The sequence below is a fragment of the Cydia fagiglandana genome, chromosome 7, assembly GCF_963556715.1.
Source record: "Cydia fagiglandana chromosome 7, ilCydFagi1.1, whole genome shotgun sequence".
Classification (NCBI taxonomy): domain Eukaryota; kingdom Metazoa; phylum Arthropoda; class Insecta; order Lepidoptera; family Tortricidae; genus Cydia; species Cydia fagiglandana.
In genome coordinates this window covers 9,365,466-9,392,860 of record NC_085938.1, presented here as the reverse complement: position 1 = coordinate 9,392,860, position 27,395 = coordinate 9,365,466, and the positions used below count along the sequence as shown (strand labels likewise).

General features: G+C 44.9%; 1 protein-coding gene and 1 non-coding gene across 2 annotated transcripts in view; one reads left to right on the top strand and one right to left on the bottom strand.

The window, feature by feature from the left end:
* Positions 1 to 27,395, top strand: part of LOC134665860 (uncharacterized) — an 89,499-nt gene that overhangs the window by 50,293 nt on the left and 11,811 nt on the right. The window contains exons 21-36 of the mRNA XM_063522893.1: positions 700 to 824; positions 1,430 to 1,574; positions 2,958 to 3,166; positions 3,958 to 4,103; positions 5,597 to 5,706; positions 7,966 to 8,099; positions 17,049 to 17,234; positions 17,717 to 17,865; positions 18,594 to 18,730; positions 18,956 to 19,082; positions 19,783 to 19,931; positions 20,409 to 20,553; positions 21,408 to 21,635; positions 21,920 to 22,185; positions 25,037 to 25,173; positions 25,754 to 25,837. Coding sequence (XP_063378963.1) covers positions 700 to 824; positions 1,430 to 1,574; positions 2,958 to 3,166; positions 3,958 to 4,103; positions 5,597 to 5,706; positions 7,966 to 8,099; positions 17,049 to 17,234; positions 17,717 to 17,865; positions 18,594 to 18,730; positions 18,956 to 19,082; positions 19,783 to 19,931; positions 20,409 to 20,553; positions 21,408 to 21,635; positions 21,920 to 22,185; positions 25,037 to 25,173; positions 25,754 to 25,837 — 2,477 coding nt within the window. The remainder of the gene's footprint in view (positions 1 to 699; positions 825 to 1,429; positions 1,575 to 2,957; positions 3,167 to 3,957; positions 4,104 to 5,596; positions 5,707 to 7,965; positions 8,100 to 17,048; positions 17,235 to 17,716; positions 17,866 to 18,593; positions 18,731 to 18,955; positions 19,083 to 19,782; positions 19,932 to 20,408; positions 20,554 to 21,407; positions 21,636 to 21,919; positions 22,186 to 25,036; positions 25,174 to 25,753; positions 25,838 to 27,395) is intronic.
* LOC134666382 (U5 spliceosomal RNA) lies at positions 4,797 to 4,913 on the bottom strand. The gene has a single exon (XR_010098499.1). It is a non-coding gene; the product is annotated as a U5 spliceosomal RNA (small nuclear RNA).

Below are 27,395 nucleotides of genomic sequence, written 5' to 3'. Positions count from 1 at the left end.
CAATACGGCTAAATATGGATGTCGTACTGTTTGTATGGAGACGGCCACTATATTACGGCACCGCTGTCCTAGGAAACCAGAGCATTAAGATCGGTTTTCCTAGGATAGCGGTGCCGTCATATAGCGGCCGTCTCCATACTAAATAATACGGCTAAATATGGATGTCGTAATATTTGTATGGAGACGGCCGCTATGTGACGGCACCGGTATCCTAGGAAACTAGAGCATTAGTGGGATGGCGCAAGTGGCGCTTATGCGTACGACATCGATATTTAGCCGTATTATTTAGCAGTGTTGGCCGAACGTTAATTGCAATTGACCATTAATCATTACAAATTGAACCGTAAACGGTAACGGACGGTTACAGTAAACCGGTTAAACCGATAAACCGGAGTCAAATTGTACTGGTAACCATGGTAACTCCAGGTTTAATCAGTTAACCCCGGGTTAGTGTATGGTCACAAAATAAATAATAGTACTAGGTACAGAAGACTCACTCTCTAACAAAACGCGTCTGTTACGATCAGGACAGGTATGGCCACTAGGTGGCGACAGCGCCACGCGCGGCTTATGGCTAGCCACCAAAATTGGTGTGGAACGGATGTACTTTTAGCTACCTGTAGCAAAGTGACGAAATCGCGGAGTGAGCCACGCCTGTTATGGTGCATGTGGCCCTAAGTAATTATGCCATGTTTCCAGGTGCGATGTCGTTCGGTTCCATATCGCTGGAGGCGCACACGACGCTCGCCATCGCCATGAACCGCATCGGCGGCAAGTCCAACACCGGCGAGGGCGGCGAGAACGCCGACCGATACCTCAACCAGGTGAAACACGATAACACTTATCGCCCATGCACTTTTGCACTTATTTGCATCACACATGCACTTATTTTGCCCGCCGACTTTGTTGCCGGTCCCATATTGGGATACCCTCCTCCAATTGAGAGGGATTTAAATCTTCTCGAGGCAGAGGTGTAGGGTTGGGCCCGGTGTAGCTTTATTTGACATTCATAAGCGCATTGTAATATATCTACTTGAATAAACTATTTTTTATGTTTTATGTATTGAACTTTGCGAGGTTATACTGACGAACGTTTGTTATGGGACCAAATGCGACATCGCAAAAAAGGGCATATATGTCTTACAATTCGGCTGATAAACCATTCCACTACCATGTTAACTATGGGGCAGATATTATTTTTGTCTCGATAAAAGTTGACATATTCACTTTAATCATTTTCCAGAGTATACCTAGCCGTTGTAAAACATCTTGTATATTATGATAGTTCAATTATTTGTTTAAATATACCTTCTCAGTGACCCTTAAATAAGGTTTCGTTAGAAGTTCGTTGCAGAAGTTTGCGAACGCAAATGATGTCTTGGGCCTAATCACAAGGTCTCTAAAGTACTTCAATACCATTGTTTGTCAGGACCCCGAGTTCAACAAGCGGTCAGCCATCAAGCAGGTGGCGTCGGGCCGCTTCGGCGTGACGGCGTCGTACCTGGCGCACGCCGACGACCTGCAGATCAAGATGGCGCAGGGCGCCAAGCCCGGCGAGGGCGGCGAGTTGCCCGGTATGCATATCACTTTATCATTACTTCATAAAAAGCAGTGGTGGCCGAGTGGATATGACGTCTGACTTTCAATCCGTAGGTCGCGGGTTCAAATCCTGGCTCGTACCAATGAGTTTTTCGGAACTTATGTACGAAATATCATTTGATATTTACCACTAGCCTTCACCGAAGGAAAACATCTGCATACATCTGCGAAGAAATTCAAAAGTGTATGTGAAGTCCCCAATCCGCATTGGGCTAGCGTGGGGACTATAGCCCAAGCCCTCTCGCACATGAGAGGAGGCCTGTGCTCAGCAGTGGGACGTATATAGGCTGAAATGATGAATGATGGTTACTTCATTAGGGCCACTTGCACCATCCCACTAACCCGGGATTAACCGGTTAAAACGTTAACCCGGTGTCAAATTGTACTGGTAACCATGGTAACTCCAGGTTTAACCGCTTAACCCCGGGTTAGTAAATGGTGCAAGTGGCCTTTACTTATCATCATTGAAAAGGGTAGGGTCACCTATAAAGGTAGGGTCACTTATAGGTGACCGACAGTCTTCATGTTATGTCGCGTGCCCAACATTCTAGACGCTGTATAGTCGGATGGTTTTCAGTTGGTTTAACAAAGAAAACAATCCCATTCATCGGCAGATAATCTCTCAAGTGGATTCCGACATTTTAAAACCGTACGACTATACTGTTCGCGCTATTTGTAGTAGCAATAATCTAAACTCGCAGTTAACACTACTCAATGTGGAAATCTGGTTTTAGGCATGTGAAAACTGTCATAATTATTAGTATTACTGTTACTTATAGCTCGGGACGTCTTTCTAAATAGAAATATTACCTATATTAATATTAATAACTTATATGGTGTCCCACTGCTGAGCAAATGCCTCCCCCCTCGATCTCTATCCGTCTCGGTTTATAGTAAGAAATATAATAATCAAATAATGAGGACTTCGGAGTCGGAGTGTTCCGTTAGTTCTAAGAATACACTAGATGGCGCTAGTGGTATTCTCTTTTTGTGACACTCAAAATGCTACATCCAATTAGTTACCATTTTGTGCTTTATTAAATTTTTACTTACTGTTCCACATCATTTTATATATTCAATCTCCTGAAAGTGAAATACATTTTTAGATTCCTTTGAACACTGATCCCAAAACTGAGCTTCTCATAACTAGCCCTGAAAACCAGCGCCATGGCTAAGGACATTAGTCATCGGCATATGCTGACTGGCATCCATTATGGTGTCTTGTACTAGAATAAGATGTATTATAGGTTAAGCATGTATTTCAACACCAAATAAACCATTTCTATTCTATTTCTATTCTATTCTATTCTATAACTAATTAATTGATCTATATCACACCATTCTACTGCTTTTTTCAGGTTACAAAGTGACAGAGGACATCGCCAAGACCCGTTGCTCGGTAGCGGGCGTGGGTCTGATCTCGCCGCCGCCGCACCACGACATCTACTCCATCGAGGACCTGGCCGAGCTCATCTACGACCTCAAGTGCGCCAACCCGAGAGCCAGGATCTCCGTCAAGCTCGTGTCAGAAGTCGGCGTGGGCGTGGTCGCATCTGGAGTCGCCAAGGTGAGCTTACAATGACAAATATGAATATGACAAAGATTTTGGCAAATTAATTGATATTGCATACAAGCAGAATACTCCATGAAGGTTCGAACACATAACAGTTCAGCGGCGGATCCGCACCGCCTCAACTCGAGCCGTTCAACGTATTATTTGTATGAAACACGATAATTTATCAGTATCGAATCAGCACCGCGTTGCCTTGGCACAAGCAGTGCGTCGGCCTCTCGCAGTAACCGCGCTTGCATTGGCTCTCAACCACGCTTGTACGTCGCCGTCATCTTGAAGATAGCGTGCAACCCGCATGGTTCCTTCCTGGGCGTCTGCCCAGCCGTAAGCGCGATGTCACCAAGCTGACATCTATGTTGAGCCACTTCCATTACTTGAGCCGAGAAACATGAACAAACTTGATTTTTTACACGAGCAACTGCATTTATCGTAACCCAATAGCATCATGCGCTCCGTACCCTTGTCTGCTATTACCGTGTAGAGATCCGCAAAACGCTTCACTGAGTTGAAAAGATTTATTCATATCTTTCGGTCGCGGTGATATACATCACTCATTCATTAATTCTTCCGAACTTCTCAGAAACCTATTCGCATCGTCTCACTCGCTCCTCGCTCGTCACGTTCGACCGGCTCATTCGAATCTTGAGTGGGAAAGAGCGCGCAAGAAACAATGAGATAGATGAACGACTGAGCGAGTTAAATCAAAAGATATAGTTCATTTAAATCACTCACTCGTGAACGACACATGTCTATGTAATATTATAAAAGTGGTTATTTGTATGCAGGGCAAAGCGGAGCACATCGTGATTTCCGGCCATGACGGTGGCACTGGCGCCAGCTCCTGGACCGGAATCAAGAGCGCCGGTCTACCTTGGGAGCTGGGTGTCGCTGAAACTCACCAAGTCCTGGTGCTAAACGACCTACGTTCGCGGTAAGTTATGGTTGGGCGTATCTTAGTTTTTAAAGACACTTTCTGAGCTTTCTTCATAGACTTTTGGGGTAAAATTTCCTTATACACGGTGTAACATGAGTAGACCGAATAATTTTAACAGCGTATTCCTGATCATATTTAGAGACAAAAATGTCCTATAAACTTTTTTTGATATTCGCCTAGTTTCAGAGATATTATTAATTGAAAAAAAAAACAAGAGTTTATTATTACATACTGTAAAAGGCCTTATTGATGGTGATGTTGCTGCTATGGGACGTAGTCTAAATATCCTTATTGATAGATGTCAAAAAGTGACAAGTGACACTTTGCAAAAGTAGGTTCTACGAAAAAAAAATGTAAAAATCAATTTTAAGTGACAAGTTTACCAATAACATTTATTTTTTATGTACACATACATTCAAAAAATTTAAAAAACAAAACAAAAACAATTTTTTTTTGCGAAGTTTACCTATACTCATATTACATTTTTTACTTCTTTTGACCTCAGAAATGCGTGGTTAAGATTATTCGGTTTCCTCATGTTACACCGTGTATAATTAGTAAATACTAGCGACACCTAGTACAACTTAATACATTTTGACAGGTTAAGTAAATGTACCATATGTATAAAACTTTTATTATGGCACATTTCAGAAGTTCATATCTGATCCAATTTTAGTTTTGTAATTTATAAGCCCCGCTTGCGCAGGGCATCAAAAAATATTTAAAGACTCATTTGAGTGTTCCCCTCCACGGAAATCTTTAGTAAAAGGCGAAAGATTTATTTGTTTTGAAGGGAAACCAGAGTACCATCAAAATCTTTGGTCGGCCCACCCCATGATTCTGAGAAAAATCTTAACACCGCGATGTACAAATTCTCGCTCACGTAACAGCGACATCTCTCGGATTATTTTAGAACTAAACAAATATTTCTTTGCCACTAAAAGTAATGGCATACAACGGTTCATTATATTTATTTCATTAATTTTATTATACTGATGATAATAAAATATTATATTGGAACATAGAGGTACAATAACATAGAGATGACACGGGGGGAGGGGCCAAACGACCGAACGAGATGCACTTATGGAAATTTCAGTAGGAGTAGCAGAGAAAGCGGTATTATTGCTTGTCCTTGTCACAGTCTCACTTTTTGCTTGTTCCTCACCAAAAATTTAGCATGGTTTATTGGGCAACAAATAACCCGACTATTAATTAGAGTTAGATTATTAATTATTATATAGAAGGTAGAATATAAATAAGGAATAAAAAAAAAACATAATAAAATATTAGGAAATAGTAATACTTAGGTTAAGATGAAAAAACTGTAATCTTCAAATGCAAGCAAGAAATAAAAGGCTTTTTTATTTTTTTATTAAGTACCCACAACACAAGCCTTCATGAGCTTACCGTGGGGCTTAGTTAATTCGTGTAAAAAAAAATGTCCTATAATATTTAATACTAGGTGTATGTATTGTAATGATTTACAGTGTGGTGGTGCAGGCGGACGGGCAGATCCGCACCGGGTTCGACGTGATGGTGGCCGCTCTGCTCGGCGCTGACGAGTTCGGGTTCAGTACCGCCCCGCTTATTGCACTAGGTTAGTATTTACAGTGTGGTGGTGCAGGCGGACGGGCAGATCCGCACCGGGTTCGACGTGATGGTGGCCGCTCTGCTCGGCGCTGACGAGTTCGGGTTCAGTACCGCCCCGCTTATTGCACTAGGTTAGTATTTACAGTGTGGTGGTGCAGGCGGACGGGCAGATCCAGACCGGGTTCGACGTGATGGTGGCCGCTCTGCTCGGCGCTGACGAGTTCGGGTTCAGTACCGCCCCGCTTATTGCACTTGGTTAGTATTTACAGTGTGGTGGTGCAGGCGGACGGGCAGGTCCAGACCGGGTTCGACGTGATGGTGGCCGCTCTGCTCGGCGCTGACGAGTTCGGGTTCAGTACCGCCCCGCTTATTGCACTAGGTTAGTATTTACAGTGTGGTGGTGCAGGCGGACGGGCAGATCCGCACCGGGTTCGACGTGATGGTGGCCGCTCTGCTCGGCGCTGACGAGTTCGGGTTCAGTACCGCCCCGCTTATTGCACTTGGTTAGTATTTACAGTGTGATGGTGCAGGCGGACGGGCAGATCCAGACCGGGTTCGACGTGATGGTGGCCGCTCTGCTCGGCGCTGACGAGTTCGGGTTCAGTACCGCCCCGCTTATTGCACTTGGTTAGTATTTACAGTGTGGTGGTGCAGGCGGACGGGCAGATCCAGACCGGGTTCGACGTGATGGTGGCCGCTCTGCTCGGCGCTGACGAGTTCGGGTTCAGTACCGCCCCGCTTATTGCACTAGGTTAGTATTTACAGTGTGGTGGTGCAGGCGGACGGGCAGATCCGCACCGGGTTCGACGTGATGGTGGCCGCTCTGCTCGGCGCTGACGAGTTCGGGTTCAGTACCGCCCCGCTTATTGCACTTGGTTAGTATTTACAGTGTGGTGGTGCAGGCGGACGGGCAGATCCGCACCGGGTTCGACGTGATGGTGGCCGCTCTGCTCGGCGCCGACGAGTTCGGGTTCAGTACCGCCCCGCTTATTGCACTTGGTTAGTATTTACAGTGTGGTGGTGCAGGCGGACGGGCAGATCCGCACCGGGTTCGACGTGATGGTGGCCGCTCTGCTCGGCGCTGACGAGTTCGGGTTCAGTACCGCCCCGCTTATTGCACTGGGTTAGTATTTACAGTGTGGTGGTGCAGGCGGACGGGCAGATCCGCACCGGGTTCGACGTGATGGTGGCCGCTCTGCTCGGCGCCGACGAGTTCGGGTTCAGTACCGCCCCGCTTATTGCACTTGGTTAGTATTTACAGTGTGGTGGTGCAGGCGGACGGGCAGATCCGGACCGGGTTCGACGTGATGGTGGCCGCTCTGCTCGGCGCTGACGAGTTCGGGTTCAGTACCGCCCCGCTTATTGCACTTGGTTAGTATTTACAGTGTGGTGGTGCAGGCGGACGGGCAGATCCGCACCGGGTTCGACGTGATGGTGGCCGCTCTGCTCGGCGCTGACGAGTTCGGGTTCAGTACCGCCCCGCTTATTGCACTTGGTTAGTATTGCCAGGCGTGGCTCACTCCGCGATTTCGTCGCTTTGCTACAGGTAGCTAAAAGTACATCCGTTCCACCCCAATTTTGGGGTTTGCTATAAGCCGCGCATGGCGCTGTCGCCACCTAGTGGCCATATCTGTCCTGATCGAACAGACGCTTTTTGTTAGAGAGTGAGTCTTCTGCACCTAGTACTATTATTTATTCTGTGGTATCGTTATATAAAGTAGGCATTGTAGGTATGTTTTATTTTCGATGACGCAAAAAGAAACAAAATATATAGCATGACGAGTTGACGAGGGCTGCACGGCTGCGACTGAAAAATCTGATGAAAACACTACACAAGCTTCATAGAACATGATTTTGACGCAGGCTTCTATTTTAGGGTTAAAGGGTAAAAACGGGACCCTATTACTAAGACTCCGCCATCCGTCCGTCTGTCTGTCCGTCACCAGGCTGTAACTCAAAAACCGTGATAGCTAGACAGTTTAAATTTTCACAGATGATGTATTTCTGTTGCTGCTATAACGACAAATACTAAAAACAAAATAAAATAAATATTTAAGTGGGGCTCCCATACAGCAAACGTGATTTTTTTGCCGTTTTTTGCCTAATGGTACGGGACCCTTCTAGCACGAGTCCGACTCGCACTTGGTCGGTGTTTTATTTTTTATAGCCTACCGTTTACGTAGAACAAACGTCAGAGCTCATTGCTTATTATGATTTGGTTTCTTTCTCAAAGATATTTAGGAATTAAAGTTTTTTTTTCTTGCAGGCTGCACTATGATGCGTAAATGCCACCTCAACACGTGCCCCGTGGGCATCGCCACACAGGACCCGGTGCTGAGGAAGAAGTTCGCCGGCAAGCCCGAACACGTCATCAACTATCTCTTCATGCTCGCCGAAGAGGTAATACCATCGAACTGAGCGTCTCCACACCACGACCTACGGATGTAGTGCATAATTGTTTTCCATCGTATTTTCTCGTAAAACTTTCGTATTTGATATGGTACTTCAGCTAACCTCGGTACTTTTTGTACCGAGACTGGACTATTCTGATATATGATATATGATACTGGCTATTTCAGCAAGACACGTTCGTACGTTTCCGTCAAAATAAGATGGAAAATAATTATGCACATCTGCACATGCAAGATTCGGTTCATGACTCTTTTGTGCGAAGCGCTAGAGCTAAAGGCCATAGGTATAATTCGGCCCGAGAAAAGGAAGCAGGAGACCGATTTTTGAATTTCGATCGCTCGATTTCGTCAGTCGAAAATAGGTGGAAAACGGCGAAAAGCTCATTTTTGAAATACGAGCGATCGAAATTTGGAATCGAGTGGTATTGACCACTTGATTCCAATTCTATTAGTAGAATTTAAATGCCTAGTAGTGGAGATATTATTGAACGAAATACACGAAATCGAGCGGTCGAAATTCAAAAATCGGCCCCCAAGTGATTCAACGGCCCTGGACCATGGACGTGGCTCTCCGGTCAAAGTTTGGAAACCTACCACCAGTAATAAGCTTCTTTTAAAATTATTCTTCGTTTTTTTTTCTCTTCCGTTCAAATTTGACTAAGTGTCCGAACCTAAAAAATAAGGACTGACAACATTTGACCGCGTCTTAACAAGACCTCTTAGGGCAACTCGCACCATCCCACTTACTCGGGATTAACCAGTTAGACCTGGAGTTAGCGGAGTCAGTTATGAAGTTGACCCAAAAAAATTTTATTAAGCTATGAGCTTCATCACATATGATCTTTGAGTAATTCTAAGCATTTCAAGCCTGGGAGGCAATAAGGGGAGGGGGGGTACAAAGATGGCCGCCACCCGTCATCATTCAAAAAAATCTGTTCTGGTCCTGGTACTAGGGCAAGTTTGGTATCATTTTCGTATAAACCAGAGACGTAGAATTCATTGCTGATATTTGTTTTTTTCAGCTTCATAGTAATTTTACAAGAAAAACGTAAAAAGATGAAAATTTAGGATGGAGATATTTGTTTTGAGAGCTAATAACTTTTGTATAGTAGTCAAAAATATCATATAAAAAATACTATAACAAAGCGTAATTCATGCAGATTCTAAACATATACACGTTGAGTAATATCCTACTGCAAAAAGATGGTGAAAAAATTATTAATTGACCGCAGCGCGGGTAGTTGGACTTTCGTTTATCTTGCGGACCGTCGTTTATCTTACAAAATGATCGAGTACGAGTATCTACGACTACGTAGGTATGCTTACTTTGCTAGATTTTATGATGACGAATAAAATACTTTCATCCAGACATAATTCATCATACAGACATAATTTTATGCACTTTAATTTTAATGCACTTGCAACGATTTGAGTGGGGCATAGTGTTATTTGACCGGTGTTTTCTGTAAGGTGGAGGTAAGTACGTACTTCCCCAGTTGGGCTCTGCTCGGATAGATCTGGAATGACATCCGCTGTGCTGTGCCCTACCACACAAAGCGAGATGACATTTACAGTGCCGATACCTCTCTTTTGAACGTAGTTTAAGGATATACCCGGGTCCAAAATTGGGTCCGAGAAATAACTATTATAAATGAAATTATTCTAATAAAATAGCGCTCTTATTTTTGGTCATAATATTAAAACACTATTTATGAGAGAAATTGTACTACTTAGGAAGAGGCAAAATATTTATTTTCACGACAATTTTCATGCTATAACTCACTTTAAGTAATTTTATAGGTACTTACTTGTTGTTTTTAATAAATAACTTCAACCTGCACATAACATTCATTTGGATTTGATTTGGTTTGATTTTGTTTGATATTTTACATTTAATATTTGCTTCAGGTTGGTGTGGTGAAAAATTCTGTGTTTCACTCGGCGGCAAATTTTGTTTAACCCTTGTTCTTTGAAACCCTTACAACGCTCAAGATTCCATTTTTCGAATCACTCACTACGCTCGTGGTTCAATTTTGAAATCTTTCGCTTGATTGGGTATCAATATTAGCACGAGCGGTTAAACAACAACGTTGCCCCCTTGTAAAACAAATATAAAAATTTTACCTTCCAATAAAATTATTATTATGTTTCCTATCCACATCGGATATCTTCATTGAGAGAGTAACGCGATCGTTGACCAATGATGCCGCTAGCGTCTATGTAGTCGCTCCGCCCCACGCCGTGACGTAGTTCCGCTTCCACTTCCTGCGAACCGTTGCTCGCTTCCCGCTACTCGCCACCGCCATGTCATTGTTGAGGAGAAGTACCGTCGGCATAAAAGTAGCCTAGTAGCCTGCCAGGAAGGCATTACTCAGATATCCGATGTGGATAGGAAACATAATAATAATTTTATTGGAAGGTAAAATTTTTATATTATGTGTTCCGTCCTCCACATCGGATATCTTCATTGAGACCTGTTTATTATCTCCTGGTGGCGAGTTAGCGGGCGCGCAAGCGATAGGGCTACACCTACTGTCATAGAACTCAGAGAAAGAATAAATATGTATACACCATATTGCAACCCATGAAATCACAGTGACTCGTTATAATGTGAATTACAGGAAATTGAGAATTGAAATTGTAATCTCAGGTTCGAATCTGACGTTAAACTGGTTTAAGAGAATTCTCATTCGAAATCGCATCCGATCCGCAGAATCTCGGCGAGTCATGTTCCCAATTAACATAAGCGAAAATATCGCTAAGTGAATAGCTTTCCAGCCAATTTAGTTATTAAGTACATCGTGGATCAAAAGCAATCGTAGGCGAGGCCGGCTTGGATGAGACTGTGGCTGAAAGAAATAAGCGAAGTGTCCCCTAACATTTTGTGTAATTCTCGCAAGGTGACGTACCCAGACTACCTACTTATACTGGGTCTATACTTTATTCCGGAGCTTCTAAGAGTCCAGTCGGTAAGACACGTTATCTGGTTTAGAGCCGAATTTCGGACACAAAATAATAGCGTTAAAGTTATCTATGTAATTGCCCGGGCTACAGTGTAGTAGAGTAAGGTCATTGACCCTGCTGCCTGATGCTAACAGCAAAAGTGCGGCAGCTATTCTATCGTACTTCTTCTAACGTACCTAACGTTGTAGGGCTATTTAAATTAGGGCAAGTAGATGTCTCGCGTCCCAAGCTGGTGCTTTGGGAGGCGCTGGTCTCGCTATTAATGGCGTTGGAAGAAGGCATAGTGTCCGATAGTGGTTCATACACAGCACTTGTGAGAGGCTTATGAACGAGTATCGTTCTGAAAGCTAACATGAATAATAGAAATAGACGTCTGAGATAGCTCGCTACTTCACTGGATAGAGATACCTGGCAGTTGATCTTATTTTTGATGCACCATAAAGACCGTTTCTACATTGTGGCCGTACATGCAGCCTAGACAAGGGGACGATCTAGGGGCTGTTTTCTATACAAACACAGTACCGGAATCGGGAATATCCGGTTCTTCCATATTAGTGAGACAGTGACAGTTGCGTTTCGTTCGCTACGTAGCGTTAGACCTTGGCATGTTATATGCATGCGCCAGTCACGCCAGTAGCGGATGTCACTCCTGATCCCGCCAGCTCGGTGTTAGAGCGTCCTATCTGACAGGAGCTACGCCTCATTCTTAAGGTCGTTGACTCGTAAGGGAGGGCGGTCTGACGTTGTGTTCACTAGGACCGCCAGTAAATTGCAAGCTTACCACAGCTGCTTTAAGACTCCTTATCACGCCGTCGCAGTACACAGACTAGGCTGGGAGGTGGAGACATCCATGCCAAGTCTCACAGGCAGCTGTCAAAGGTCGTGGTAGCAGTTCAATGAGTCTGTTAAGAAATACCGTGGCACAGTGCGAGGGCTCTCGAAAGCGGAGGCCGGCCAACAAGGCGCCTGTCAGGTGAAGCCAGTCTCGGCGGCTGCTGGGCGCAGCTGCCACTCGGGCGCGCAGTGACTTCTTGATAAACCGTCGCCCTCGGGGGTTGTACCGACCTGGCAAGTAGCAAGCAACCAGCGCGACCTGTAGACGATCTGCTGGCATCAGCAGTTTTTGCGACAGCCGTAGTAACGGAAGGGATGTAGTGTCGCCGTCGTTTTATGTATACTGTACCGGTGCGGTTGTATGTTTACACTTCTGTCGTCAGCGCTGCAGATGCGGCCCGTTAACGGTTACTCTTCGCTGAAAGGGCCTTACCTCGTACATTGTCTACCAATATTGGAGATTGTAACGGACTGCTTGCATAAGATGAGGAAGAAAGTGGTGCGAGGCTTTCGGCAGCTCCGTGTTGCTGGGGACTGCGAAGGCTTCACCTTCCTCCATGAACTAAAGTTTGCGAATTTGAGACTGAACAGAAGGCATTGGGTCTCATTTCTGCGAGAAACTCTGCAGCAAGGCAGGCCTGTATGTCGTGAAAAAGAAAACTTTCAATCGGTGTGTTGTGCCGCGTGTCCCACGTAATGTCTAGGAGCGTGATGGTCTAATTCGCTTTATCCGAAGAGACACCCTATATCGAGTTAGTATAGGGCATCGAGTTAGTAGCATGCTTTTAAGGAAATCGAACTGATGAAATCAAGTCTAAAATCGATTTTGGCGCTTTGCGTAACAAAAGTGTTTCGATAAGGTCGAATATAGACAGATGGAAACTGCTGGAGTCCTCCTGGCCCCTTTCTCTTAGCACCGGAAACTCAAGCTTGTTCAGGCGCAGCGGGTTTATTTGTCCCATTTTGTTTATTATGGCTTTTCGCACGAGTTCGTCTTTGTAAGACGGAACTTAAGCTGGAGAGCGCGAGCAAGCAGAGATAATTATGTGAAGTCTGCAGACCTTTTCGATGCCTTTCACCTCGGTTTCGAGCGGTCGCACAGGGCCTTGTCGCTAGCTGTTCTCCGGTTGGACCACTCCATGGCCTCGAGAAGTCGTAGGAACTTCGAAGCGACACAGCGAAGTCGATCAGCACCTTTATGAAGCCCGGGAACACGACGTATTTTCCCTGAGTATCGACATATCTTACCGCTTTCAACTCCGGGCAGTCGAGCCGCGCTAGGACGGGGCTCTTTACGACCTTGTCTGCCGTCGCCGGAGGATTCTTTAACCGAAACCAAGAGCTTAGCGGTCTGTTCGTGCTGTACCATACCATACCTATACCTGCACCATAGCTATAGGCGCCTGCGTACCTCAATGGAACCATGTGGACAGGACAAAACTGATACTGTGGCGCCCAGCGAGCAAGGGACGACATCGTCGTAGTTGCAGCATCGGTGGACAGCATCGGCGTGATTGTGGCAACCGCCGCCGCTCGGGAGGCGCCGGTGCGTGGAGCTAGGGGCGCCATCGTGGCGGCCGGCTCGGGGCACCGGTGCCTGAGGCCGGGCGGCTCATGGCGGCCGCCACTGGTTCGGGAAGCGCTGGTGCGTGAGGCGAGGACCCATAGTGGCGGCCCGCTCTAGAGGCGTTGTCGCGTGAGGCGGGCGGCTCCATCGTGGCGGCCGCCGCCACCGGCTCGGGAGGCGCCGGTGCGTGATGCGAGAGGCGCCATCGTGGCGGCCAGCTCGGGAGGCACCGGTGCATGAGGCGGTCGCCGTCTGGCTGGCTGGTCTGGGAGGCACTGCTGTGAGGCGAGAGGCGCCATCGTGGCGGCCAGCTCGAGAGGCGCCAGTGCGCAGGTGGTGGTGCCATCGTGGCGGGCAGTGCCATTGTGGCAGCCGCCGCCGCCGCGTCGATGCGTAATGCGAGAGGCGCCATCGTGGCGGCCAGCTCGGGGGGCAGGCGGCGTCATCGAGCGGGCGGCGCCATCATGGCGGCCACCGTCGCCAGGCTCAGGTGCGAGAGGCGCCGTCGTGGCGGCCAGCTCGACAGGCGCCGGTGCGCCGGCACGGGAGGCGCCGATGGCTAGGCTCGTAGCTGCACACATCATCACGGCGACGCTGTTGCCCTCGGCGGTGCCATCGTGGTGGCCACCACCGGCGCGTAGGTCACCAGCGACGTCATGACGGGCGACAACCAACGCGGCGATCGTCGCTGTACTCGTAGCATTTCCACTGCTTACACGTAACTTACCTTCCTTCCGCTAGAGCAGTCGGGACGCAGAAGCGGTCCGCCTTCACCTTGGCGCGATCCACCCGCGATGCGCCCGCAGCTGCAGGAGCGGGCGTGTGACGTCTCGCAGAGCCACGCGGATCTCTCGGAGTCCCGCTGGACTGGAAGCGTCCGCACCGCAACTGAAGAGCGGGCGTGTAACGACTCGCAGAGTCCCGCGGACTGGAGGCGTCCGCACCGTGACTGCAGCAACAGGAGCGGGCGTGTGACGTCTCTCGGAGTCCCGCGGACTGGAGGCGTCCGCACCGCGACTGCAGCAACAGGAGCGGGCGTGTGACGCCTCTCGGAGTCCCGCGGACTGGAGGCGTCCGTACCGCGACTGCAGCAACAGGAGCGGGCGTGTGACGTCTCTCGGAGTCCCGCGGACTGGAGGCGTCCGCACCGCGACTGCAGCAACAGGAGCGGGCGTCTCTCGGAGTCCCGCGGACTGGAGGCGTCCGCACCGCGACTGCAGCACCAGGAGCGGGCGTGTGACGTCTCTCGGAGTCCCGCGGACTGGAGGCGTCCGCACCGCGACTGCAGCAACAGGAGCGGGCGTGTGACGTCTCTCGGAGTCCCGCGGACTGGAGGCGTCCGCACCGCGACTGCAGCAACAGGAGCGGGCGTGTGACGTCTCTCCGAGTCCTGCGGACTGGAGGCGTCCACCGTGGCCCGCAGCGTCGCGGTGTCTCGGAGTCACCTTGGACGACAGCAGAAGAAAGACGCGGCGCGCGCGGGCGGGGGCGGGCGCCGGGCCCGCGCCCCCGCGCCGGGGGACGGGCGCCCCGGTGGCGCCGCAACTCACAACACGAGGTACTCCCAGGCTACTGCCTGAGAACCCTCCGCGAGTGACGAAGTAACTTCTAGAATATCTTAAACTGGCTCACCGGATGGTTCGAGACAATCCAAACCTCCTTATCAGCGAAGCGCGGCCCCCGGCAGCGGCGCGCGCAGGCCGTCCGCCGTCGCGCCGCCCCCGCCGCCGCAGGCACGATGACCGCACGTTCCCTCTCCGATGCGGAGCGACTTGTTACCACTTGTTAACAAAAACCACTGACGCACTTCCTACTTCGATCTCGAAAATGCGAGTTAACGGTAACGATTTTAGCAGCATGGAATGCGAAAATTAATTTAGCAAGAAAAAAGTGGGTAGAATCGAAAAGCACCGTTCGATGGCTTCGATCGCGAGACCGCCAAAAGACTAATAGTGGCGATCTCTGCCATATCTCACTATTTTAATCGACCGAGCTTTGGATCGGAAATGTTAAAGCACCATGCTGCAAAAATATACGCAAAAAATATTTGCGGACCATCGGTCAAGACGGTCGACGAAACAAAGACATGGCGGTGGCGAGTAGCGGGAAGCGAGCAACGGTTCGCAGGAAGTGGAAGCGGAACTACGTCACGGCGTGGGGCGGAGCGACTACATAGACGCTAGCGGCATCATTGGTCAACGATCGCGTTACTCTCTCAATGAAGATATCCGATGTGGAGTACGGAACACATAATAACTATTATGCGGAGAGCTTACATTTAGAAATCATAACAGCTATGTATATTTGTCATACTAATATAGGTTATGCAAGTATGACTTGGTGACAAACCAACGAAGCCCCGCCTCGCGGGGCTTCTATTTTCTGCTCTGAGGGATAAAAGGTAACTAACGAACCTAACCTAACCCAACCTGAAATTGCGGTTGTACATGATCTTATTTGTTAAGCGAGCCGCCCTCCTCTTTAGACATGGGGATACCTGTGTCTATTTTTTTAACCTATACCAGAATTGTGTGTACTGGAAACTGCGGACATTAAATATACAGAAAGCATTTTATTCGTCATCATAAAATCTAGCAAAGTAAGCATAGTTACCTACGTAGATACTCGTACTCGACCATTTTGTAAGATAAACGCCGCCTAGCGAGAGTCCAACTACCCGCGCTGCGGTCATTTAATAATTTTTTCACCATCTTTTTGCAGTAGGATATTACTAAACATGTATATGTTTAGAAGCTGCATAAATTGCGCTTTATTATAGTATTTTTTGTAAGACACTTTTGGCCACTATACAAAAGTTATTAGCTCTCAAAGCAAAAACCTCCATCCCAAATTTTTATCTTTTTACGTTTTTCTTGCAAAATTACTATGAAGCTGAAAAAAACAAATATCAGCAATGAATTATACGTCTTCGGTTTATACGAAAATGATACCAAACTTGCCCTAGTAGCCACCAAGACCAGAACAGATTTTTTTGAATGATGACGGGTGGCGGCCATCTTTTACCCCGCCCTCCTCGACTAGACGCACGCTTCTTATCGCCTCCGAGGCTAGAAATGCTTAGAATTACTCAGAGATCATATGTGATGAAGCTCATAGCTTAATAAAAAGTTTTTGGGTCATATATGGCAGCGATCCGTAACTGACTCCAGTAAGTACCATGGTTACGAGTACAATTTGACACTGGGTTAATTGTTTAACAGCTTAACCCCGGGCTAGTGGGATGGTGCGAGTGGAGCTTAGAAGCATTCTACAACATAATATTTTGAACTTTAACCAGGGGTGCGAAACTCCTGACTTCGGCCAAACTCGGCTCCGCTCGGCTCAGCATTGCTCCGAGCAATTTTTAGGGTTGGCACCACTTGACTTCCTTTTGCGTGCATGACCACAGATAAGATAATCACTTGAATTTTGACAACCCTAAATAGCCGAAAGGGATAGCATGATTCGACACTGAACCGCTGTCAAACTTCGGTTTTGTAGGAAGTTTCGTTTCTGTACGGTAGTACTATTATTTATTCTGTGCTTTAACTAAGTAATTCGTGTTTGAACCAGATCCGTCAGCACATGGCCGACGTGGGCGTGCGCAGGTTCCAGGACCTGATCGGGCGCACGGACCTGCTCAAAGTGCGCGAGAACAACGAGAACCCCAAGGCTCGGCTTCTCAATCTGAGCCTTATTCTGAAGAACGCCCTGCACATGCGTCCCGGCGTCAATATTATTGGAGGATCCAAGTCACAGGTTAGTTCATGTTTTACCTAGCAGTGTTTATACCCCGCAGTCTTTATTTATTTATTTATTTTAAACTTTATTGCACATACAAAAAGTACAACAGGCGATTACAGGGGATTTCCTAACAAATACGAACTAGGTCGTTTTAAAACAATAGCTTATCACAAACCATGGGCTGTCATCACTTCCCATCCCATCAATAAGGTGGGACTAAGATTAATTGCTAGTCAAGTAGCCGGTCTTTTGAGACACATTTTTGCAAACAGACGCTTTAGAATTAGATTATTTCAAACATAACGGCACCAATGATATGTAATTATTATTATTTACATATTCGAGTGGTCACGCTCCAAAATAACTCTAAATAAGGGTTCCTATGTAACTACGGAATCCTAAAAAACTAAGTTAAATAAAATAAGAGTGTATTTATATACTTCTCGTAAAAATTTAGTTCTTATAATTCAGGCTCTCAATGCGCACTTGTTTCGCAGGATTTCCAATTAGAGAAACGACTGGACAACCAATTAATCGAGCAATGCGCCGGCATCCTCGACGGCAGTAAGAAACACGTGGACATCGCCATGAAGATCACCAACGAGGACCGCACCTTCACTTCCACTCTCTCCTACCATATCGCCATGTAAGTTATACTATGCTATGAGACAACCGACTAATCGAGCAGTGCGCCGGCATCCTCGACGGCAGTAAGAAACACGTGGACATCGCCACGAAGATCACCAACGAGGACCACACCTTCACTTCCACTCTCTCCTACCATATCGCCATGTAAGTTATACTATGCTATGAGACAAGCAACTAATCGAGCAGTGCGCCGGCATCCTCGACGGCAGTAAGAAACACGTGGACATCGCCACGAAGATCACCAACGAGGACCGCACCTTCACTTCCACTCTCTCCTACCATATCGCCATGTAAGTTATACTATGCTATGAGACAAGCAACTAATCGAGCAGTGCGCCGGCATCCTCGACGGCAGTAAGAAACACGTGGACATCGCTACGAAGATCACCAACGAGGACCGCACCTTCACTTGTACTCTCTCCTACCATATCGCCATGTAAGTTATACTATGCTATGAGATAACCGACTAATCGAGCAGTGCGCCGGCATCCTCGATGGCAGTAAGAAACACGTGGACATCGCCACGAAGATCACCAACGAGGACCGCATCTTCACTTGCACTCTCTCCTACCATATCGCCATGTAAGTTATACTATGCTATGAGACAAGCAACTAGTAGGGCTGGCAGATTTAGCGCATAATGTTTATAGGTCCTTTACACATTTAAGTATAAGTACTCCTTTGTCTGCGTTAAAAGTCAATTACAATTGTTATTTTGATTGATAGGAAATACAGCGACAACGGTCTCCCCGACGACACGAGCATCAACATCTCGCTGATCGGCTCGGCCGGGCAGAGCTTCTGCGCCTTCCTCTCCAAAGGCATCACGGTCACCTTGGAGGGCGACGCCAACGACTATGTTGGTATGTAGCTATACGTCACACACAGCCAAATCCACAAAAATCATCATTGGAATTTGGAATTCACGACTGAATTTGTTGATGATTTTTGTGGATTTGGTCATTATCGCTAATTTACGTCGATTTAACCTGTGTTAAGCACATCGACTGTCAATGTTGCCTAAATTACAGTACAGTAAACTGCAGTAAATATTACTTAAATGTTCATTGGTTTATTTTTGATTACAGGTAAGGGCTTATCTGGTGGTAAAGTGATTATTTACCCACCAAAAGTTTCACCGTTCGAGTCTCATCTCAATGTTATTGTCGGCAACGTCTGTCTGTACGGAGCTACTTCTGGAAGGGCCTACTTTAGGTACGTATTTTCATAATACATACCTAGTAATGATCATGTTGTTTGGTGTTGGTGAATACAACACAAATAAATTATGAGCAGTATTTCAAGCTGATGTGCGTAGGCTCTTTTCCGACTTTTATCGACGGCTTTTATCCGACGTACGCGCGGTTGATGATTGATATTGACGACAGTTGCCTCGGAATGCATCGGAAGGTCGGAAGATGTGTGGTCCTATAATATTAGAGCGAGTTTTAATTTATACTGCAAAACGTAATTGAAAACCAAAAAAAGTAACACAATGTTGCACTTTTTACTTTTTAACATAAGTAAATAAAAGTACTTTTTTAAATCGTAGGCGTAAAATTACCAATAAATCAATTATCTTAGCGTGATTATTTATGAAAAGGAATTTACTATTTAACAAACAAATTATTGGAGTGGCAACATTGTCTTACTTTTTTTGGTCTTGAATTACGTTTTGCAGGTTAGTTATTTTAATTTCAAACTGTACCGTCGATTTCGTTAGTTTCAGTAGCATACGCCTAAATTGCGATACATATTTACGCCTTGTGTACTCGCTTTGTGTATTTCGAATGTTCAAGTAACATTGGGTTCCAACCGGTACGAATGGAGGCCCAAGAGGGAGGCCTATGTTCAGCAGTGGACGTCTTATGGCTGAGATGATGATGATGAAGTAACATTGGGGGGATTTATCCAGGGGTATCGCGTCAGAGCGGTTCTGCGTGCGCAACTCCGGCTGCACGGCCGTGGTGGAGGGCGTGGGCGACCACGGCTGCGAGTACATGACGGGCGGCACCGTGCTCATCCTCGGCCTCACCGGACGCAACTTCGCGGCCGGCATGAGCGGTGGGTACAAACACCAACGCTCTTAACACATTCAGGGCCAAGAACCCGACTGTCGGGTACACTGTTGGTATAGTGTGTAGCTTTCAAATAGAGCTCGACGGCTAATCCTATTGTCTATTGTTAAGTAGAACCGCACGTGCTACTTACCTGCAAACTGTCCTGTATACAGTCCGTAACTGAGTAATTTACCAAGTCCCTCCGTCAAACGGTAGATCTATCTTATACCTTTAGACGAGCAATTCTTGTTTATTTATATATATATTTCGGGGATCTTATTTTGGAAACTGCTCAAACGATTTCGATGAAATTTGCTATATGGGGGTTATCGGGGGCGATAAATTGATCTAGCTAGGTCTTATCTCTGGTAAAACGCGCATTTTTGAGTTTTTATATGTTTTCTGAGCAAAGCTCGGTCTCCAAGATATTAGCAGTTAAACCGCTATGAAATCAACTCTTCAACATCCTAATGTGCCGCAGGTGGCATCGCGTATGTGTACGACATCGACGGCTCGTTCAAGCGCGGCAAGTGCAACCCCGAGATGGTGGAAATGCTCCCGCTGGAGTTGGAAGATGACCTGCAAGTCGTCGAGACCCTGCTGCAGGAATTCGTTGAGTATACGGGGTGAGTAGATATCTCAATCATAGAGAAATATATTAAGACAAGAGTGCTCACTCCATACATCAGTTTTGGTACCAAAACGACTATTATTCTCATAGTCGACATCTAGCATCGAGTAGCGGAATTATCAGTACTGCATTTTGACAATAGATGTAGCACCGACCGGAATTTTAACGACCGGAGGTCTTATGTTGTTGAGCATTAGACTTTCCGGTCGGTGCTACATCTACCAAAACTGATGTATGGAGTGAGCAATCTATATATTTTTTTCTCCTATGTCCACTGAACCCGTCTGTTCAATTCGATCCAATTATATTTACCTTAGGGTGGTATTCCACGTGTCCAATGCGTATTAGACTCTCACATTTTACTTAGTGAGAGAGTGACACGTAATGCATATTGGACCAAGAAATTGGACAGGTGGAATACCAACTTATCAGTGTTATTAATTAATTACAACTATTACAAGTGTTAGTCGTACTGATGTGCTGAAGAGAAATTACTAAAATTGAGATTTTTTGGATTCGTGTTAATTTATCTCTTGCTCAATTGCTCATTTCTTTAAACAATACTTCTGCTAAATCTCAGAATATTGGAATGTCTCGGATAAATTTTAAAATTGGTCTTCAGGGCTTTCAAACATTTTGAAATATTTATGACAATGTTCCCAAATTTTTGTTCCCAAAGTTTCTGCTAATTGTATCGTTGTAGCTAGTTGGTCACTAACTTTTCTAAGTAGGTATGGAAGTCACATAAAGTTGCGTAAAAACGAATATCTAGTATCTACGGCAACACATGTAACAAAAAATCAAAAATGTCCATCACCTGTCTTATAATCTTCAAACTTTCCTTCACAGATCTTTAATAGCTAAACAGCTATTAGAGACCTGGCCAGCGCCAGCCAAGGAGTTCGTAAAGGTGTTCCCATACGAATACCAGCGCGCGCTCAAACAGCTCGCCATACAGCAGGCGCCTAAAGTCGAGGCCAACGGGAAGGAGGAGAACGGCATCGCGGATATAGAGGAGGCGGTGCGAGATGTGGAACTGGACAAGAAGAATTTGGAGAAGATTCTCGATAAGACCAGGTATGGAATATAGTTGTTAGTGTTCCAGCGCGCGCTCAAACAGATGGCCAATATGGCCATACAGCAGGCGCCCGAGGTTAAGGCCAACGGCAACGAGGAAAAAGGTATCGAGGCTGCACCAAACCGTCTGTCACCGTTAAAGCGTTCGCTAAATTTCATATTTTACTCCTGTTTAACGTTAATCAGTGTGTTTAATGTGGGTGGTGCAACTGGGCCTAAGACTATTGGATTAAAACTATACTCAAATGATATAAAAATGATCTTATTTAACCTTTCTTCTACAGGGGCTTCATAAAATACCCGCGCGAGACCTCCATCTACCGGCCCGCGGAGAAGCGCCTCCGCGACTGGGAAGAGATCTACAACTTCAACCACGTGCGCCGCGGGCTCCGCGTGCAGGCCGCGCGCTGCATGGAGTGCGGCGTGCCCTTCTGCCAGTCCGGCCACGGCTGCCCGCTGGGGAACATCATACCCAAGTGGAACGAGCTCGTCTTCAATGGAGACTGGAAACAGGCGCTCAAACAGCTCATGCAGACAAACAACTTCCCTGGTAAGTTAGTTAACCGATATGATGTGATTCATGTGTGTGTAGGGATTGCAATCCGGACTGGTTTTGAATCCGGCCGGATCCGGCCGGATTTTGGCCTCAATCCGGCGGATCCGGCCGGATTGGTATTGCGTATAAAAAATTCATCAAGTCGCGTATTTTATCATGTTTTTAGCGTTATATGCGAAGTTAAGGATATTTTTTAATGGATTAATAAAACGGGTTGTCTTAACAGAGACCTAGGCTCTCCGAAACATGTCGCGCGAGTGACTAAAAACAAGTGAGTCTAAACCGTAAATTATTCAATGTTAGTATGTCTCACAACAGTTTAATTCGATGACGGCTGTTTTAAGTTTCAAAAATCAACGTTTTCATTACTTAACCACAAATAAAATCTTCTTTTTCTCTTAAAATATCTATAGCCCAACCCACATTTCCAACAAAAAGGTGCTCTCAATTCAACCATTTTAGTTTTAGCAAACAAAATCAATAAACGTGTATACCTATACAAGTAAGTACATTTAGTAGCATAATAATAACAAAATAACATATAAATAATAATAATAAATAAATATTATAGGACATTTTTACACAAATTGACTAAGCCCCACGGTAAGCTCAAGAAAGCTTGTGTTGTTGGTACTACTTGGTACTCAGACAACGATATATAATATACAAATACTTAAAATTAAATACATAGAAAGCAACCATGACTCAGGAACAAATATCTGTGCTCATCACACAAATAATTGTCCTTACCGGGATTCGAAAACCCAGGATCGCGGCTCCACAGGCAGGATCACTACCCATTGACTAGGTCAGACCGGTCGTCAAAAGTCAACATATATTTCTCTATTTAATTTTATAAATATTTATTCATTATTTTTTAAATGCAGGTAACACTTATTATAAGTGGGCTAAAATGGTTTGTACAAAATAAAACGAAAGAACATGTACATTAAATTACAATGTAACAACACGATAAATTGAATATAAACCAATCCAGTACTTACGGTGCACGGAAATCTCACGACACATATTTCGTCGGCTAGGAGACTGGCGTCAACTTTTAAATTTTAGCAGTGTTTTAAGCTGTTATTTTATATTTTAGCGCTTTGATTCACTTTACCGGATCCGGGACCGGGATATAATATACAAATACTTAATATTAAATACATAGAAAGCAACCATGACTCAGGAACAAATATCTGTGCTCATCACACAAATAATTGTCCTTACCGGGATTCGAAAACCCAGGATCGCGGCTCCACAGGCAGGATCACTACCCATTGGCTAGGTCAGACCGGTCGTCAAAAGTCAACATATATTTCTCTATTTAATTTTATAAATATTTATTCATTATTTTTTAAATGCAGATAACACTTATTATAAGTGGGCTAAAATGGTTTGTACAAAATAAAACGAAAGAACATGTACATTAAATTACAATGTAACAACACAATAAATTGAATATAAACCAATCCAGTACTTACGGTGCACGGAAATCTCACGACACATATTTCGTCGGCTAGAAGACTGGCGTCAACTTTTAAATTTTAGCAGTGTTTTAAGCTGTTATTTTATATTTTAGCGCTTTGATTCACTTTACCGGATCCGGGACCGGATCCGGTGAATTTTTCCGGATCCGATATCATGAAAAATGTGCCGGATCCGGCCGGATTACCGGATCCGCCGGACCGGATTGCAATCCCTATGTGTGTGTGAGGCATGAACTACCTACTTCAAAGTATGCCACCTTTGTCTTATAAGTTGCGCACTGGACTATATGAGACCCGGGTGGAACTTTGTTAAACCTCATAGCTACAGAAAGCTCCCACTGCAAAAAAGACCCTAGGTTCTGATTCTACTACTTACGTGAATAGCCCGAATAGGTCAAAAGTGTTATGATTATGACGGTGGATTCAAATAATTACCTATGAAGTAGTTTAGTTTTAGGTCAGATTTAGGGACACAGTCACTATCCTACAAGTCTACTACTTATCTCTGGCAGTTGGTAAAGAAGTTGCGAGTGATTATTTAGTAAGGGGGAGCCAATTTTTGGTAATAAGTCGTCATACGATCCGTAGCTGACAATAACTTACAACCGCCTAAGTTAAACGGTACACCTGTAACCTCGTAAGGTCCACCGTGCAAAATTATCATATTTTTAGTTTGAACGTTGTTCTATAGCCTTAACCTTGTTGTTAACCTTAGCGGATTTGGTTTGTTCGAGAAAGCAATGAATTTATTTGCTTTATGAATGATTCTTTCGAAGTGTACTTTGTACTGTTCATTGGGTCTTATGAGGATAATTTATTCGAGGACCGGTCTGGCCTAGTGGGTAGTGAAGCAGATGGTCCTGGGTTCCAATCCCGGTAAGGGCATATATTTGTGTGATGAGCGCAGATATTTGTTCCTTAGCCATGGGTGCTTTCTATGTATACAAGTATTTATATATAGATACTTTTTGATTCCCCTTATTTTGTTGAAATTTTTCTCCGACCGGTAAGGCCACGCGCTCCAAAATTTTGTTAAATAGACTCGCTATTTTAAAGTACGGAGTTAAGATTTATGTTTAACGAAACCGAGAAAAAGTATCTACCCATGTGGTAGGTAATTTTTCTTAGTTTCGTTCACTGTAGAAAAATACACGTGAAGTTTCCTTATCTCTCTATCCCCCAACGTGATCTGTCGTGATTTTTTCGTGATCCCACCCCCTCTCTCGAACCTCGCGTGATTTATGCACAAGCCCTAAGTATGTAATAGTACAAGCTTTGCTTAGTTTTTTGGGGTGGTTTGGGGCTAGGTTGATCTGTGTAAGTCGTAAGATGTCGCCTAATTTTTTTTTTCACAGAGTTCACCGGCCGCGTATGCCCCGCGCCTTGCGAGGGAGCCTGCGTGCTGGGCATTTCAGAACCGCCGGTCACCATCAAGAACATCGAGTGCGCGATCATCGACAACGCCTTTGAAAACGGATGGATCGTCCCAGAGGTACACATTGTACATTATTCTCTATACAACACAAGCCTTATTGAGCTTATTGAGGGATTACGTCTATTTATATAAGATAAATAAAAAATAAAGCGTTTATTCTACTACATGAATACTTAGAGGATATAACCAACGGAGACGCCATGTCTAAAATTTTCGGTACAAAATAGTCTGCCGTTTTTTGCGGGGGAGGGGCACATCAAATGTATAGGTACGTCATATCAGACAAACGTCAGTCCATACATATGGTTGACATGTGGTTGACCATTGGCCGCCTATTTTCGACAGAGGGGAATGCCTGTTAATGGCGGCTCCATTGTTAATTACTCCGAGACATGAAAACGTGACTCGGTAATTCAGCCATATTTCACCTAATACACCTTTTTAAGTACAGTATTTTAAAAATACGTAAAAGAAAAATGCCTTAGGCGTAGAATAATTTCGTTGATGTTTTAATTATAATAGATAAATATGAGTAGAAGCGTTAATGTTTTTTCATACGTATATCGAAATACATATATGTACATAGGTACTTGTTAATGTTAGGTTATTCATTAGGTTATTATTTGTTTTCTTATAGATCCCAGAACATCGCAATGGCAAGACAGTCGCAGTAGTCGGATCCGGTCCCGCCGGCCTAGCTTGTGCGCATCAACTTAACAAGGTATAGTTGGTCAAACCAATTTGTCAGTCAGTAAGAACCAGGAAAACTATATCATCCTTTTCTTTTGGGTGTTAGTACTAAGTGTAAGACAAAGATAGTATGATTCTCCCTGTCTATGATTGAAATGAGACAGTCCTTTGACAAACTATATTTAGCAATTTCTCTACGGTGGTTTTATTTGGCCTTCGCCATGTTGCAGATTTTCAGTGGTATTTATTTATTTTACTGCCAAAGAGACTGACGACAGACGTTGAAAGTCATCAAATGTCACCGATGTAAATAAGAAGGAAAGATTTCGCAATTATAAATGATTTAACCACAAAACTTTCATAAAAGATTTTTAAAGATGCAAGAAATATTCTGAATACCTACAATAACATATTTACTTGAATATAAGGACGAAGCATTTCGTAGCATTCCAATACCTAAACAATGTTTTCAAATTAGTCGTTGACATGACTGGTACCAGGGGTAGGAAACTAGAGCGTTCGGGCATTCTCGGGTCCGTTCGGCACAGCATTGCTCCGAGCAATTATTAGGGTTGGCACAACTTGACGTCACTTTGCGTGCGCTACCACAGATAATTACAACCCTAATTTGCCGAAAGGGATAGTGCCATACATTAGAAAGGGACAGCATTATTCGTCCCTGAACTGCTGTCAAACTTCTGTTTTGTAGGAAGTTTAGTTTCCTTTCTGTACGGCAGTCCTATTACTTTTTCTGTGCCGGTCCGGTACTAACATTTTCTTTGATTAAACATACATGAAGCACGCAAGAACAGGAATATAATACTAAAACTAACTACAGCAGGCGTGGCTCACTCCGCGATTTCGTCGCTTTGCTACAGGTAGCTAAAAGTACATCCGTTCCACCCCAATTTTGGGGAAAGCCATAAGCCGCGCGTGGCGCTGTCGCCACCTAGCGGCCATATCTGTGCTGATCGTAATAGACGCGTTTTGTTAGAGAGTGAGTCTTCTGTACCTAGTACTATTATTTTATTCTGTGACTACAGTTAAAATACCCTAAAATTAAAAATTAATATTACCTATCAAAATTACCCTCGGGAGGTACGCGCATTATTGCCATTATGTATGCTAATTGTAGCGACACTATCTCAGGGCCACATATAATCTTGTAATGCTAAATATGGCTTTGAAATGTTTACTACGACTATTTTTAGTCGTAGTTCAAACGTAGTCATGTTCAAAGTCTTTACTCTTTGCCCTTTGTCTAATTTGTTATTTCTACTGAACTAAGGTACAGTACAGCAAAGCGGAAGATTTTATTATTATAGTGGTTTATAATCACATTGAATCGGAGCCTGATAAATACGCAGCTTTTGTAAGAGATAGGAGCTTGTTTTTTAGGGTTCCGTACCCAAAGGGTAAAACGGGACCCTATTACTAAGACTTCGCTGTCCGTCCGTCCGTCCGTCTGTCACCAGGCTGTATCTCACGAACCGTGATAGCTAGACAGTTGAAATTTTCACAGATGATGTATTTCTGTTGCCGCTATAACAACAAATACTAAAAACAGAATAAAATAAAGATTTAAATGG